Consider the following 17,775-nt stretch of genomic DNA (forward strand, 5'->3'; position numbering starts at 1 on the left):
TTAGCAAGCACTTAAGATGATTTTTTGGTCTTATTTGTCACAGCTTTTCCTGTATAATTTTTATCTTGATTTTACCTGTGAGAATGTACACTTGAATATTAAGTTATGGGAGGCAGTAGGCTGTTAAATAAAACATAGAAAATTTGGAATTTTATCACCATCTGTAGCATAAAATTACAGTATAAGCCAAGGCAGGTATATTTATGTGTAAATGAAACAAATAGATTAAATATTTACTTCCCAGAATGTATGCAATCAGAAGATTTTTATAATGCAGGTATTATTAACAGGTATTCTTTAAAGGAGTACTCTATGATGATTGATTCAATTGGATAAACATATAATTAAGCAAAGTTTAGACTTCGTTAAGTGTGTTGTTAATATGTATATATTCCTTTTATGTTTTCTCTTTATTTGATACTTTGTTGATTATGCCATATAATTTGGAAAAATACTTAGTTTTTAGAAAATTTATTTGAAATACAGATTTATGAAAGATTTATCTTCCATTCCCTGGTTCACTACCGAAATGGCTAAAATGGGCAGGGCTAGACTAGACAAGGGACGGAGCAGGGAGTTCCATTTGGCTCTCCCATGTGGATGTAGGGGCCCAGGTCCTTGGGACATCCTCCTCTAATTTCCCAAACACATAATCAGGAGCTAGAGCTGAATTGGAGCAGCTGGGGTTCAGACTGGTACCCACTGGCAGACTTCGCCACAGTGCCAGGCCTTCAAGCAAAATTAGATAAATGTTACAGAGAATCCTTTACATAAAAATAAGCTTTCGTTGTTTTTTGTCATAGGAATTATTCTCACTAAAGTTGGTTACTATACTATTCCATCCTTGGATGACCTTGCTAAAATTACCAATGAAAAAGGAGAGTGTATTGTCTCTGACTTCACTATTGGTCGTAAAGGTGAGTGTGGGTTCAGGAGTTAATGTGCAGGCCAAACATTTGCAACCTGTTTTTATACTCAAAGAAAACTTGATAGGCACATCTGATTATTCTTATATTTGAAATTTTTTTTTATTTATTATTTTTAATTCATTAATTACAATGTATTATGTGACACAGTTTCATAGGTACTTGGGTTCTCCCCACCCCTCCCCAAACCCTCACACCATGGTGGATTCCTCCACCTTGTTGCATAACCACAGCTCAAGTTCAGTTGAGATTCCCCCATTGCAAGCGTATACCAAACATAGAGTCCAGTATCTTATTGTCCAGTCAAGTTCAACGGCTTCTTAGGTATACCCTTTCTGGTCTGAAGACAGAGCCAGCAGAGTATCATCCCAGTCAATTGAAAGCTCCAACATACCATCAGCAAAAATTTCATCATTATGGAATTAATTGACATAGTAATGAGTAACCAGTATGTTAAAAGTAAATGCGAGTTCCCAGCCACCTTCTGTGACCACCTCACTTACATTTCAATTTTAGTTTATACACAACATATAACATTCATAACATAACATGTTATACATAACATCATATCATCTTGAAATTATTAAATTTAAAAATATTGATTAACGATTAATCCCAAAGCATTTTATGTACTATACAGAATGTATTTTTTAACTGTTTGTTCTGATTTGTAGGTTATGGTTCAATCTACTTTGAAGGAGATGTGAATTTGACGAATCTAAATTTAGATGATATTGTGCATATCCGAAGAAAAGAAGTCATTGTCTACATTGATGATAACCAAAAGCCCCCTGTGGGAGAAGGTCTAAATAGGTAAGAATTTATTTACATAAAGGTAATAGCTAAATTTTATGGTTTTATTTGTAAACATTAAGAGTTCTGCAACCCTTTTTTGTAAATGGATTGGAACATAAGTTTTTTTAATATTTATTTATTTTTAGTTGGAAAGATACATATACAGAAAGAAGGAGATACAGAGAGAAAGATATTCCATCCACTGCTTCACTCCCCACGTGACTGCAACGGATGGAGCTAAGCCAATCTGAAGCCAGGAGCAAAGAGCATCTTCCATGTCTCCCGTGTGGGTGCAGGGTCTCCAGGCTTTGGGCCGTCCTCAACTGCTTTCCCAGGCCACAAGTAGGGAGCTTTTCATAGGCATGTTTGTAAGTGGAGTAGTCTAGTCTCAGACTTAGGTGCACATGGGATATCAGCATCACAGCCATCAGCTTAACCCCCTGCGTCACAACACTGGCCGTGAAAAATACTATGTTCTTTCTTACTCTTCTCAGAAGAATACTATCTGTTTTAGTGTTTGATCCCTAATATCTTTGCAGAAACATGAAAGGTGCTTTTATTTATCTTTGTAACTTGCCAAGCCAAGGTAATGAAAAAATAGAAAGTTTCACTGGAGCTATAACTAAGGAGATTGAATTAGTTGTTTAAAACTTCACAGTGAGTTGGGCCTGGCGGCATGGCCTAGCAGCCAAAGTCCTCCCCTTAAATGCCCGGGGATCCCATACGGGCACCGGTTCTAATCCTGGCAGCTCCACTTCCCATCCAGCTCCCTGCCTGTGGCCTGGGAAAGCAGTCTAGGACGGCCCAAAGATTTAGGACCATGTGGGCCCGGCAACGTGGCCTAGCGGCTAAAGTCCTCGCCTTGAAAGCCCCGGGATCCCTAATGGGCGCCGGTTCTAATCCCGGCGGCTCCACTTCCCATCCAGCTCCCTGCTTGTGGCCTGGGAAAGCAGTTGAGGACGGCCCAATGCATTGGGACACTGCACCCGCGTGGGAGACCCGGAGGAGGTTCCAGGTTCCCGGCTTCAGATCAGCGCGCACCGGCCGGTTGTGGCTCACTTGGGGAGTGAATCATCAGACGGAAGATCTTCCTCTCTGTCTCTCCTCCTCTGTGTATATATGGCTGTAATAAAATGAATAAATAAATCTTTTTTTAAAAAGAAAAGAAAAAAACTTCACAGTGAGCCCCAGCGTGATGGATCAGTGGCTGTGTCCTGACATTGCATGCACTGGGATCTCATATGGGCTTCAGTTTGTATCCTGGTTGCTCCACTTCCTATTCAGCTCTTTGCTTGAGGCCTGGCATGGCTGTCAAGGGCGACCGAAAGTCTTGGGGGTGCTGTGCCTGTGTGGGAGACCCAGAAGTTCCTGACTCCTGGCTTCTGATTTGCTCAGCTCCAGCTATTGCGACCACATGGGTGAAGCAGCAGATGGAAAATCTTTCTCTGTAAATCTGACTTTGCAATAAAAATAAATAAATTTTAAACTTCACACTGGAAAGGCCAGTTCACTTTTGAATTCTACCAAGTGTTACAGAAGAGTTAACACCAGTCCTCCTCAAAAACTTTGAGACAAATGGAGCAGGAAGCTGGAATGGGATGTGGAGCTGCTGGAATTAGAACTGGAGCCCATATGAGATCCTGATGTGTTCAAGACGAGGACTTTAACCACTATGCTATTGTGCCGGGCCCAAGGTTATAGGTCTTTTACTGTAGTCTAAATAACTAAGTTCAAAGATGTTTAATCTTCTTATTAAATTTATTTGAAATAATTAATGTACCCAGATAGTTTGAGGTAAATGCAGTCTGAATCTTGAACCAGAATTTAAGTTGGTTGATATGTGCTACCTGCTTGTTCTGAAGCATCTAATTGTGGGAGGCAAAATTCAAGTTCAGAACATCTCCAGAATAATTCCTAATGTCAGCTACTCTTCTTTGTGTGCAGGTGTTAGTTGGGTTTTTGGTTTTGAATGTGAAATATTCACACATTCCTTGTTTGTACTTTGCAGGAAGGCTGAAGTGACATTGGATGGGGTTTGGCCAACAGATAAAACTTCTCGTTGTTTAATAAAGAGCCCAGACCGTCTTGCTGATATCAACTACGAGGGGAGATTGGAAGCAGTGTCAAGAAAACAGGGAGCCCAGTTCAAAGAGTATCGGCCTGAAACTGGTTCTTGGGTGTTTAAGGTATAGTCATTTAATCCGTTTCTTTTCGAAACTTGAGTTCGAGTCACAAAATATTAGTATTGAAAGATTACATTTAAATTCTTATTTCTAGAAATGTGTGTATTTTATTTTATTTTTGAAGATTTATTATTTTTATTGGAAAATCAGATACACGGAGAAGGAGAGACAGAGAGGAAGATCTTCCATGTACTGATTCACTTTTCAGGTGGCTGCAATAGCTGGAGCTGAGCCAGTCCAGAACCAGGAGCTTCTGGGTCTCCCACACGGGTGCAGGGTCCCACGGTCTTGGCTTGTCCTTGACTGCTTTCCTAGGCCACAAGCAGAGAGCTGGATGGGGAGTGGGGGAACCGGGATTAGAACTGACGCCCAAATGGGATCCTGGTGTGTGTGGGGCAAGGACTTTAGCCACTACGCTGCTGTGTCAGGCCCTATTGATTCTAACTTACACACCTGTTTCAGAAACTCAGTAATTGTTATATATCATATGAATCTGATTCTGCCTTTTTATGTATTCATTTATTTGTACTGGAAAGGCAGATGTATAGAGAAAAGCAGAGATAGAGAAGGAAAGATTTTCCATCTGCAGGTTCAATTCCAGAATGGTGAAAAAGGCCAAATCTGAGCTGATCTGAAGCCAGGAGCTTCATTTTCTCTTATGCACGTCCAGGGTCCCAAGACTTTGGGCTGTCCTCCATTGCTTTCCCAGGCAACAAGCAGGGAGCTGGATGGGAAGCAGAGCAGCCAGGATATGTACTAGCACCCATGCAGAATTCTGTGCTTGGAAGGGAATGTTCAGTTAAGTCATTGCGCCAGGCCCAATGATACTTCATGAACATGTGCTTTGTCTCTGCCTCATGTGAAAATTTGTATACATAGTAAAGTATTGATGTTATTACTTGTATAGATTTGAGGGAGTTGGAAGAGTTCACTTGATTTTATCCATGATAGTGTTACTATATGATTTATTCCTCTTGTAGAGTATTTTGATTATATAACTAGTTGAAGTCTATATGCAATATGTGTGTATTGTATGAAAATAGTAGCTACTTTTAGACTCTTTCCTATGTTAATGATATGATTTAAAATGTCATCTTAGGCGCTAACATTGTAGCACCTGAGTCCCAGCAGCTCCACTTCTGTCTCATCCAGCTTCCTGCTAGCAGAGAATAGCCAAGTACTTGGGACACTGCTGCCCACATGGGACACTCAGATGGTGCTCTTAGCCTTGTCCTGGCCCAGCCCTAAACCTTGCAACCATTTGAATAGTCATTCATCAGGTGGAAGAGATCTTTCTCATTCTTACTCGTTCATATCACACTGCATTTCGAATAAACTTTTTTTTTATTAATTACATTGCATTATGTGACACAGTTTTATAGGTACTGGGATTCCCCCCACCATTCCTCAAACCCTCCCCCCATGGTGGATTCCTCCACCTTGCTGTATTACCACAGTTCAATCTCAGTTGAGATTCTTTCATTGCAAACATATACCAAGCATAGAGTCCAGCATCTTATTGTCCAGATAAGTTCAACGGCTTGTTGCGGAAACCTTCTCTGGTCTGAAGGTAGAGCTGGCAGAGTATCATCCCGATCAATTAAAAGCCCCAACATAATATCAGCAACAATTTATAACGTTATGGAGTTAATTGACATAGTATTGAGTAACCAATTTGTTAAAAAAAAAAAAAAATGCAAGTTCTGAACCACATCCTGTGACTACTTCATTGACATTTCAATTTTAGTTTATATACAGCTGTGTTCTATACATCTTAAAATGGCTATAGATTACTGCTCAGGTATCTCGTGTCTATTTTTATTATAATATTTAGCATATTATAGCATTGAAGCATAATTTTGCTGAACCTGGCTTTTTTTCGGGTAGTCTAGACTGGCTTGTAACTCTAACAAGACATATGTCAACAGTTTAGGTGCAGAACAGTTTGAGGAGGGGTGTGCAGAGAACTCCTCCATACCCTCGTGAGGAGTAACTAATCTTTGTGTCCCACTTAGTAAAGTATAAGTGCATCCCCACTGACCGTTTCCTGTCTGATTCTTAGCTTTCCTTGATGTTCTCTGTCTATTCTAGATTTTTTGTTTGTTTGTTTAGTTATTTGTTTTGAGGGGTGTTCTGGAGGATCCTGATGGTCATTACGGGAGAGGGTGGGATGCAAAGTTGGAACGAAGCGAGGACCAGAGAGAGCTCCTGTTCCTAGTCCCAAAGGAGGTTTACTGTTCTTCTGTTTCTGCGGACCGCTCAGTGCTCCTGGTTGTTGTTCTGATGCCCTTGGATCTTGCGAGGAAGGATTTGGGCTTCTTCCATCCCATGTGGTAGATCCAAGCGGGAGTGGATGACCTCAGAGTTCTTGGCCTCCGAAGGCACTCCAGTTCCCCGTGGTCTCCTTGGCAGTTGGGATGTAGTCCTTGGTGCCTGTACTGATAGTCCTTGGTGAGGATCTGGGAGTCTTCAGGGTTGGGATACAAGTCTCCTCCTGTCCCCCTGCTCTGCTCTGGGGTCCCCCCCTGCTCTGTGCATATGACCTCCTGTTAAGAGGTTGTCAGGATCGCTCTTGATTCCCCCTATATGTCTTTGTAGTTTAACTATTGTCTAATGCTGATTCGAGTCTGTTGTCTGTGAGTTACCAATTATGATCCTGGTAAGTAGTATTTCACGTCTTCCTCACACATTCTAGGTAGATGGAAGATCAAATGGTATTTTTATATTCACAAAATCTGTTGTATAAGCAGCTACTGTATGTATGAGATATTGCTAATCACACAAAAAGTATGATAGATAGCATTTGATATAGCATTGATAGTTGATTGAATAGAACAGCATTAAAATTGATTTTGTTGGTCTCTTCTCTTTGTTAGGTCTCTCATTTTTCAAAGTATGGCCTTCAGGATTCCGATGAAGAGGAAGAAGAACGTCCATCTAAAATTAGCACAAAGAAGTTGAAGACTGCCCCTTTGCCCCCTGCAGGCCACGCTACCCCTTTTCAGGCCGCTCTTAATGGCAAACCTGCACCTCCACCTCAGGTAGAGAAAGGACAGTGAATTTCAATGGAATCATGATGCAGAAGTTGAAAGAAGTCGCTCAGCTAGTACAAAGCTTTTATGACCACTGGGACTTTGAACAGTACAAATATATTGGCAATAACATTGAGAGGACGAGGGAGGGCATATGGTTTACACATCTGTTTTTTGAGAAATTTAAAGAATTATCTTGCTATTTGGATCATTCCTCTAGAGATTGTCATATTTTTTTATCATCTCTCTTATTTGGACTTGGTGAATTCTCTGCTCAATGACCAGCTTATCATAGCACTCGTTTGGGTTAATGCAAAGAAAATCCTACTATTGATTACCTTATGTGCAGTTTAATCTTGTTCCTAATTTCCACCTTTTTTTTCTTTTTTTGGAAAGTTAAAATAGCTTTCTGACAAGGTTTTTAATTCCATTTTTTCAAGTTGTTTGCTTACACTTCAGATAATATCTTGATATTTGTATCTTAATAATCAATCTTTATGAAAATACAATTTTAGAATGCAAATGAAATATTTGGCCTGGGGAAAGAATAGCTCCAGTGTTTATTGCAGTCATTTGTTTCATATTCTCCCAGTGGTGGTAAGCCAGTGTAAACATTTTGTCTTTATACGGAAAGTTTTGTAATTTAAATATCATGTAGGTTCTTTGAATGCCAAATTGAATATTGTTTATATAGTTAATCAATTTTTAAAAATATTTTTTTCCTGATACTTCTCTCTTAAAGAATTCTTATCAGAGGATTTTTTTGTAAAGCATCTACTACCTCTCAGCTGCTAGGAGCTGGATTGGCATTTTGTGTGCTATAATTCTTATGGCTGCTGACATGTGCACTTTTTGTGATTTATTAAATAATTTCTTGGGTGGCATTTTCTAACGAATTTTGCCTGTGTATGTTCATGTTTGTGTGTACAGGGTAAATGAAGGGGCTATGATGATAACAGAAGGCTGGAATTATACTGACATGTTTCTAATCTTTGTACCATTTGAAATACCCGGAAGAAATCTATTTAACTAACAAAATGCTGTAAAGAATACTTTTTCCAGTTAGCTGTGTTCATTTTGTTTGAATGATATGCTTGTATGATCCCTTTCTTCCTGAAGCGTTTTTTTATCTTACCTATATCTCTTGAGAAGTCAGAGAAAATTATCTTTTTTGCTAATGAAGTAGTACTTAGGATAATTAAATACAACTTAGAAATGTCTATGGACATATTGGATGAATTTATGTAATTTTGGTCAGGAGTTGGAACTAAGCTCTTTAATTGATAGAGCATAAGTACTGGAAAGTAACTAAATTCTCACAATGATGATTCGGTAGGTAAGAACTCTTTGAAAAACTGAAAATAATTTTAAGAACCATGAGATTCTGACCCAGAGAAAGGTGATAAACATTCGAAGTATGCAAATAAAATACATGAACAGGGAATCTTCCTCCCTGTCTACCTTTAATTAAAGAAGTAAATAATCTTTTGGCCGTTTGGTTGGGGGGATTAGAAATGAGAGAAATGAGTTAAAATGTTGAGGTATCCAGCCTTTAGGTTTTGATTATTTATAATGTTGATGAAGTGTGTTAGAACGGTAATGTTGAACTGTCGAGAAAGTTCTTTTTCATGTTGAACGGGGAACTCTATGCTGGTGTTAGTTATTAGCATTCAAAACTGTGCAGTTTCTTGGCATGGAAAACATATCTGAGCCTTCTAGGTGAAAGATTTTCTCACCAAGTCTAAAGATGACGTCTTCACATTGTCCTGGCTCGTTGAAGCAATAGATTCCCATGTTAATTTTTCCTGAAATCTGTGCTTATGTTTATGTTTTCTTGTATAAAAATTTGGACTTCTTCCTGAAGGGGTATTGGTCGGGGTGAAAGCAGAGGATTTTTTGTTTTTAAAGATGTATAGATTTATTTTTATTGAAGAGATAGATTCCATGTGAGATTCCTGTGAATGAAAAGCAAGGATTGGGTCACTAGACTATTGTGCCGGGCCCTATTAAGTTAACTTTTTTTTCCCTTTTTTTTTTTTTTAAAGATTTATTTATTTTTTATTGGAAAGGCAGATTTACAGAGGGAAGGAGAGAGATAGAAAGATCCTCCATATGCTGGTCTGCTCCTCAGTTGGCAACAAAGGCCAGAACTAAGCTCATTCGAAGCCAGGAGCAGGGTGCCATCCTGTACAGTTTTCCCAGGCTACAAGCAGGGAAGTGGAGCAACTGGGACATATAGTATCCCGGTGCACACAAGGCAAGGATTTAGCCATTAGGCCATCACACCAGGACCAGGTATTTCTTTAGATTTTCATACTTATTTAATGCCCACATTTATTCCTATACTCTTTATTTAAAATCCATAATCCCTTTCCCCCTTTTAAATTTGCTTCTAGTTTTTAAAAGATTTATTTGAAAGACTGCTTTAGAGGGGCCCAGCAGCGTGGCCTAGCGGCTAAAGTCCTCACCTTGAACGCCCCGGGATCCCATATGGGCACTGGTTCTAATCCCGGCAGCTCCACTTCCCATCCAGCTCCCTGCTTGTGGCCTGGGAAAGCCGTTGACGGCCCAATGCATTGGGACCCTGCACCCGTGTGGGAGACCTGGAACAGCTTCCAGGTTCCCGGCTTCAGATCGGCGTGCACCAGCCCGTTGCGGCTCACTTGGGGAGTGAATCATCGGACGGAAGATCTTCCTCTCTGTCTCTCCTCCTCTGTGTATATCTGACTTTGTAATAAACTGAATAAATTAAAAAAAAAAAAAAAGCATTAGAGAGAGGTGAAACAACAGAGATCTGTTTACTCTCAAGTGACTACAGCAACGAGGGCTGGGCCAGCCTGAAGCCTGATGCCTGGAATTCCATCCAGGCTTCCTCCATCGGTAGCAAGGACACAAGTTCTGGACTATCTCCCACTGCTTTTCTAGTTTTGTTAGCAGAGTGCTGAATTGGAGATGGAGCAACAGGAGTTGAAATGGCCTATTCCATTGGTTTTTTCTTTTGCTTCTAAAAGCTAATCCAGGGGCCAGTGCAGTGGCTCCACTGGCTAATCTTTGACTTGTAAGCACAGGCATCTCTTATGGGCTTTAGTTTGTGTCCTCGTTGCTCCACTTTTCATCTAGCTGCCTGCCTGCATGCATGTGGGACTTCATATTGGCACAGCTCTAGCCATTGCTAGTTCATCGGAGTGAACTAGTGGATAGATCTTTCTCCTGTCCCTGGAAATATGCCTTTCCAAAAAAAAAATTTTTTTTTAAGTATGTCTAAGCAACCAGAAAGCATAATAACAACCAACTTCATGTTATTATCTCTGCTCCCTGCTATAGGTTTTAGTTTAGAGAATGTGCTAACAGATAAATCTTAGTCACATATAGAAATGAAGAGTACACATTCCTCACTTATATTTTACATGGTACTGCCAAGTGAAGGCAAACTAATCTTGAGATTTGGTCACTCAGAAGATAGGTTGTATTAGCTAGAAATTTATTTTTAATTGTGTTCTTTTTAAAAAATGTGAAGTTGCTAGACTTTCATATTTGTGCCTTGTATTCTCTTTTCCCATTGTCTGGCTACAAGGCAGTATGAGGGCAGGGTGATACTATGTAAATCAGGAAATTGTGATTGTTAGCTCATTCAGGTAAGACACAATCTTTTGTTGCTGAATGTTACTTTTTATTACAAGAGAATGATTCCATGAATCTTTATTCAGAGGCCAAATACTTACTGTTTGATTTGGGGATAATTAATGTTAAATTATCTTTAGCATTTCATGATGATCTAATATTGTTGAATCATTTTCTGAATAAACTAACTCTGATATAGAAGCTCTGTGTTTGAGTTAATTTAATGCTGCTTCCCTGATGTTTCTGCTGTCTACAGAGTCAGAGCCCAGAGGTGGAACAGTTAGGGAGGGTTGTGGAACTGGACAGTGACATGATAGATATCACCCAGGAGCCAGTTTTGGATTCCATGGTAGAAGAGAGTGTGGCTGAAGATCAGGAACCTGTGTCTGCTTCCACGCACATTGCTTCTTCACTGGGAATTAATCCACATGTTTTACAGGTGATGTTCTAATCTGTAGTTCCTACTACACAAAGTCAAACTACTATTTTACCTCCTGTATAATACCAGATTTATTATAAGGCGAGTGTTCACTTTATGAGGAAAACAAAATAAGAATATGGTCAATATTTGAGCATTGTTTTCCCATATTGAGACTAGAAGATATCACTTTAACTGTGTTAGATGATCAGGGTTCCAATCCTATTTTTGTGACTTTATTATTATATGACATTGAAGTTATTTAACATCTCTGAGCACTGACAGCTCTCTAAAATGTAACTGGTTTACAGGGCAGTTTCGAGGCTCTATGAAGTATTCCACAAAATTTAAAAATTGAACAAAAAAACAAATCCTTGTTGATAAGTTTCTTTAAGCTCTGTTTCTACTTTCCTTTACCCATGCCTTTTGGTGTGAGTTTAGGTTTTTGCTTGTGCTTTGTTTGATTTCAAAATTACTCATTCAACAAACTGGAGCAACTGGTGTGGGTCAGCCTCTAGTAGAATCTTATAACTTAGGTACATGTATTGTCATCTAGACAGTCACATAAGTGTTAACTATTTCTGGACACAGTCTTTAGGAGAGAATTATTTGTTTTGCTGTGTTTTTAAAATGGGCTTTTTTGGAAGAGCACATTCTTTATAAGTATTTGTGTTTGCATTGCCTTTTAGATCATGAAAGCATCATTGCTTACCGAAGAAGATGATGTGGATATGATGCTGGATCAACGCTTCAGTCACCTTCCTTCCAAAGCAGATACTTCTCAAGAAATCTGTTCTCCCAGGCTCCCCATTTCAGCGTCCCACTCATCAAAATCTCGTTCGCTAGGTAGTGTATAAGACATATTCTTTTACAAGAAAGCTGTAATGTCATCAAGTTTTGCTTTTCATCTGTCTCCTATGCTGAATGGACTTCTCTAGAATGTATCTCTCTAACAGCACTACCAATGACATACGGATATTACGCGTGTACTCTTACAAGTGTGTGTATCAAGACATATGACTACTTCTGTTGATGAAGATACAGGAAGTTATGCCAAGCATTTGCTTTGTTTAGAATTATGGTTTTCTTTGCTTGTGAATGAATTAGATAATAACCTCCAATTTCTAACTTACCACAAGTTATTTAGAGGATTGAACAAATTGTCGTATCCTGAATTCTTTCTACAATCCTAATGCTATTTCAGTGCCTAATTAGGACAACCTATACTTTTGACAGTACACATAAATCATCAAGATTGTGTTTTTTCCCTGAACTTTCCCTGTTGGATATCATGGACTAGACCTAGGTAGAGTGAGTTTTGCTGTCAACGAAACACTTCATTCAGGAGCTGTCAACTGGTAGACCTGTGGAGAGGCCATTCAGGCACTGTTTTGAATACCTGCGTGTCATACTGGAGTGCCTATGGTAAAGTTGATTCAATCTTCCTGCTCATATGAACCCTAAGAGGCAGCACTTGATAGCCTATGTAGTTGTTTCCCTGCCTCCCAGGATTGAGTTCCTGCCTGTCAGCTTCGACCTGGCCAGACCTCCAATTTTAATCAGCGTTTGGGGTTAGAGCAGCAGAAGGCATAGTTATTTTTCACCGTCTCCCCGTCTCTACTACTTAGATAAGGTTTTTGATTTGAACAAAATTTGCTAAAAGTGAAACACTTTGTAGTTTCTGTTCCTTTTGATTTTCTTTAGTATAAACCATAAGGGTTGTGTATTTCATTTTCATCTACTTAAACAGAGCAACAGAGAAGAGAGAATCCTCCATCTGCTGATTGAATCCCCAAATGCCTACAGCAAATAGGACCAAACCATGTCAAAACCATCAGTTCGGAGCTCTGTTGAGCATCCTGCATGGTTGACTGGGCCCTAACTGTTTATTTACTTACTCGAAACTGAGAGTAATAGAGAGGTTCTATCTGTTGGTTCCCTACCCAAATGTGGCCACAACAAATTAGGATGAGCAAAGCAGAAGTTAGTGGCTGAGAACTCTGTCCGGGTCTCCCATGTGGATGATAGGAGCCCAAGAGCTTGTTGAGCCAGCGTGCACTATCTTCCCAGGCATGTGAGCAGGAAGCTGGGTGGAAAGCAGAGCTACTGGCACCTAAACCAGCACCAACCTGTAATCATGTATACTTTTAATAGTTTTAATTTTGTGCTTTATAGAAGAACCATAGCTGCTGTAGCACAGTGAATTTTAAGCTACCATTGTGATGCTGACATGGCATATTGAAGTACCAGTTTGAATACTGGCTGCTGTACTTTCAAACTACTAATATACCTGGGAAGGTAGCAGATGGCAACCCCACTGCACGCTGTTACGATAATGGGTTGGAGATTCTGGTTCCTGATCTTCACCTGAAACAAACCTGCTTGTTGCAGGAGACTGAATCATTATGAGAAAGATCTCTCAAAGCTGGTACCATGGCATTGTGAAGTGAGCTTTCGCCTGTGGCATGACATCCCCTTTGGGTGCCAATTTGATTCTGGGCTTCACCACCTTCAGTCCAGTTCGCTGAGATGACCTGGGAAAGTAACAGAAGAAGGCTCAAGTCCTTGAGCCCATGCATGCATATAGAAACCCATAAGAAGTTATTGACTCCTGGTGTCCAGTCGTCTCAGCTCCGACCATTGCAGCCATTTGGGGAATAAACCAACACATGGAAGATACCTCTCTGTCTCTACTTTGCTCTCTGTAAATCCATCTTTGAAATAAAAGAAAAAATCAATCTCTTTCTCTGTCACTCTTTCAGACAAATAAATAAATCTTCTAAAAGATTGTGAAATAGGCAATAGTGATAAACAATTCAGAAAAACAAATGTACAGTCATAAGATTTGCTGGCATTGAGGGTTACAGGATTGGAATTTGAGTTTTGATCTTACCAAGTTTTGCATCTGAAGTAAAACATCTGGGACTCAAACCAGCACTCATGGGATGTCAACTTTGTAGTCAGCAACTTAATGTGCTTTGTCTTAAAGCTGCCCTTATGTATTTATTTATTTATTTGTAGTTTAATAAGCTTAGAATTCCATGTAACTTCTGGACACATATATAAATTGTATACGTGTCCATTTAGAAAATGGATTTGTTCAAACATTACCATTTCTTTGTGGTGAAAACATCTAAAGTCCTATTTTCTGTATTTTTTTCCCCATAATATGTACGTAAATGAACTATTTGTATATAATCTTTCCACATTTCCTTCTTTTGTTTTTTTTAAGGTTTTTATTTATATAAATTCAGAATGATAGAAGGGAAATGAGACACACAGAGATCTCTTCTTCTACTGATTCACTCCCTAAATACCAGCTATGCCCAAGTTCAGTCTAGGCCCGGCCAAACTGACGAGCCAGGAACTTCGTTCAGGTCTCCAGTATAAATAGCAGGTAGCCCAAGTTTTTGGGCCATCCTTGGCTTTTCTCTTAGTTGTATTAATAGGAAGCAATGTACCTGGGACTTGAACCAGCACTCCAGTATGGGATGTTAATGTCATAGGCAGTGGCTTAACCCACTGTTCCACAGTACAGGCTCCCAAATTCTGGGTTCTGGTATGGCACAGCATTGGTGACAGACCTCTCTGGACTGAACTTTCAGTCCTTGCGCTTGTATTTCTGGATTTGGGCAAGCCAGCACTTGCCTGAACCCAGTTGTTTTCACTTACAGGATGAGATGGTAATGGTGCTGTTATTGAAGAATGAAATTAATTTGGAAAGTGCATAGGCTGCTTACACAGTATGCTGCAATTAAGTGCTAGATACATATTGTCTAAGTTTAGTATTAGCAAGTATTGTTCTTAGTGTTGACGCCATCATCATTGTAGCTCCTGATTGAGATAATAGTTGCTATGGATAATCCCTTCTGATCATGTATGTGTGATTTAATTAGGATGGTTTTGCCTCTGCTGATTTGTGTTCTTTGGGGAACAGTAGATTGTAATAATCCTTTTCTCCCTTCAGTTGGTGGATTACTACAATCAAAATTTACGAGTGGAGCTTTCCTTTCACCAAGTGCCTCTGTGCAAGAGTTTCATACTCCCAGAGCGTCATCTTTAATGACTGTCCCAGCCACGTCCACTTGGACCATCCCTCCGCCCCTGACTGCTGTGTTTACAGTGCCCAGCCCAGCCCCCGAGATTCAATTGAAAACAGTCGGTACACGCAGGCAACCAGGCCTAGTCCCTCTTGAAAAGTCTATCACCTATGGCAAGGGGAAACTCTTGATGGACATGGCTCTATTTATGGGACGCTCATTTCGAATTGGTTGGGGACCCAACTGGACTCTTGCTAATAGTGGGGAGCAGCTGAGTGGCTCTCAAGAACTAGAAAATCATCGTGTTTCTGATTCTATGGAATATGGATTTCTACCTAATCCAGTAGCTGTTAAATCGTGAGTCAAATTTCTTGGTACTTTTTAAAGTAAAAGGTTTTGTTTAATTGTTTGTTTATTTGAAGAGAGAGTGACAGGCAAGGAAAGAGGGAATAACTGACTACTTGTTTACCCCTGAAATGATCACAATAGGCAGGGCCAAATCAAGCAGAAACCAGGAGTCGCAAACTGTATTTTGGTCTCTGTGAGTGGCAGGGTACCAAACACTTGGGCAATCTTCTGCTGTCCTCTCAGACACATTAGCAGGGAGCTGACTGGGAAGCTAAGCACGTGGGACTCTACTGGCAGTCAAATATGGGATGCTGCATTTGCAAGTGGTCGCTTAAGCTGCCGTGCCACAGTGCCAGCTGCTCTTCATCTTTTTTAGAAAGGCAGCATGGTAGGAAAAGGAAAACAAAATCAAAACTTGTCAGGAAACCTAAGGTCAGAACCCAAATCTTGTAGATAGGTTTTTAAGCACAATTACAGATAGTAAAAGGTATTTGTATAGTTACTAACTGAACTTTTCCACCACTTTCCCAGGTACATTAGGAGTGAGTCAGATTTTAAGTGGAGCACCCAGGTCTCAGACTGGTACCCATATGGTATGCTGGCACATAACCGGGCCTAACTTGCTACATCACCATGCTGGTGCTTAAGTTAAATTCTAGTTACAGAAGTAACAGATGAAAGGTGTTGTCTCAACATTCCTTGTATGTTCAGCATTTATATCGCGGTAGAGATTTTTTTTCTATTTTATTGCTTAGATATTAGTGTTTTTCTTCATATACCAATTTACGTGTATAAATGATAAACACATTTTCTATGGTTGTATAACCTGTGCGTAACTATTTTAATATTCTACACTACATGTGTATAATAACATGTAACTATATATGTTATAGTCCTATGCAATACCCTGCTTTTAAAACACAGATACATGGGAGCACTTGAAAAAAATTCTAAGATATATTGATTAAAAGATAGATTTATGCGACTGGCTGGCTCTCAGTCTCAACAAGGCAATCCTCCATCTTTAAGCACCAGCATGCCACATGTGCACCACTTCCTGTACCGACTGCCCCACTCCCCTTCCAACTCCCTGCTGGAGAAGCAGCAGAGGATGACCCAAGTTCTCTGCGTCCAGCACCAATGTAGACGACCTAACTGAAGTTCCAAGGACTCTGGCACAGCGTGTGGCGTGGAATCACACTCAGCAAGCCATTGTTCCTGGACATTCTCTCCCTCTGAACCTGAATTAGAGCTTACATCGAAAGAGATTTTTTTTAAAGATTTATTTATTTATATTGCAAAGTCAGACACTGAGTCACTCCCCAAGTGGTTGAAACAGCTGGAGCTGTGCCGATCCGAAGCCAGGCACTTCTTCCAGGTCTCCCACAAAGGTGCAGGGTCCCAAAGCTTTGGGCCGTCCTCGACTGCTTTCCCAGGCCACAAGCAGGGGGCTGGATGGGAAGTGGAGCTGCCGGGATTAGAACCGGCGCCCATATGGATCCCGGTGCGTTCAAGGCGAGGACTTTAGCCACAAGGCCATGCCGCCGGGCCCAAATAAATAAATCTTTAAACATAAAATAAAATAAAATACCAACTTCAGTGACACTCCTGACTTCTGGCTTTGATTGGTTCGGCTCCTGCTGTAGCAGCCAGTTTGGGAGTGAACCAGTGACCATGTGGAGACCTGGAAGAGAGTCCTCACTCCTGGCTCCTATGTCCTGCCTTTGGACCGGCCAAGGCCTGGCTGTTTTGACCATTTGAGGGGTGGGGGAAGTTCACCAGTAGATGGAAGATCTCCCTCTCTGTCCCTCCTTCTCTCTGTAATTCTGCCTTTCAAATGAAAATAACTCTCTGCCTCTTCCTCTGTAAATCTGCTTTTCAAATAAATAAGTGAATTTTTTAACAAATCTTTTTAAGTTGACTTTCAAAAGTAGAAAAACCTGACTGTAATGTAGTTACTTCTTTGCTGTCTATGGATTTAGCCTCATGACTCTTAACTAATTTATGTGAAAGGCAGAGTTACAGAGAGGAAGATACAGAAAGGAAATCTTCCATCTTCTGATTGAGTACCCAAATGGCCACATTGACCAGCATTCCTCCAGGCCTAAGTCAGGAGCCATGAGGTTCTTCCAGGTCTCCAACGTGGGTTCAGGGGTTCAAATACTTGTGCCTTCTTCACTGTTTTTTTCAGGCACATTAGTTTAAAACTGGATCAGAAGTAGAGTAGCTAGGACATAAATCATTACCCGTATGCAATGACTGTGTTGCCTATTGTCATGACTTTTGATACCTGAGTAAAATTTGCTGAAAATGTATCCCACAGTAACTTTCACTTCTTATTTGTTTTTGTTAATATGAGAAGTGCAGAGACAAAGAATGTGTGCTGGTTCACTCCCCGGTGCATTCAGCAGC

At 40.2% G+C, this 17,775-nt stretch overlaps 1 protein-coding gene across 7 annotated transcripts in view; it reads left to right on the top strand.

Moving 5' to 3' along the window:
- The window catches only part of NUP98 (nucleoporin 98 and 96 precursor), a 103,592-nt gene that overhangs the window by 63,811 nt on the left and 22,006 nt on the right, over window positions 1-17,775 (top strand). For 6 of the 7 annotated variants that reach the window (XM_058663486.1, XM_058663489.1, XM_058663487.1 and 3 more), the window contains 7 exons: window positions 804-917; window positions 1,601-1,739; window positions 3,730-3,907; window positions 6,781-6,945; window positions 10,814-10,996; window positions 11,665-11,821; window positions 14,943-15,372. In XM_058663486.1, coding sequence (XP_058519469.1) covers window positions 804-917; window positions 1,601-1,739; window positions 3,730-3,907; window positions 6,781-6,945; window positions 10,814-10,996; window positions 11,665-11,821; window positions 14,943-15,372 — 1,366 coding nt within the window. Of the gene's footprint in view, window positions 1-803; window positions 918-1,600; window positions 1,740-3,729; window positions 3,908-6,780; window positions 6,946-10,813; window positions 10,997-11,664; window positions 11,822-14,942; window positions 15,377-17,775 lie in introns of those variants that run through there. The other variant, XM_058663492.1, reaches the window with a different exon arrangement.

The sequence above is a fragment of the Ochotona princeps genome, chromosome 4 (assembly GCF_030435755.1).
Source record: "Ochotona princeps isolate mOchPri1 chromosome 4, mOchPri1.hap1, whole genome shotgun sequence".
NCBI classification, from domain to species: Eukaryota; Metazoa; Chordata; class Mammalia; order Lagomorpha; family Ochotonidae; genus Ochotona; species Ochotona princeps.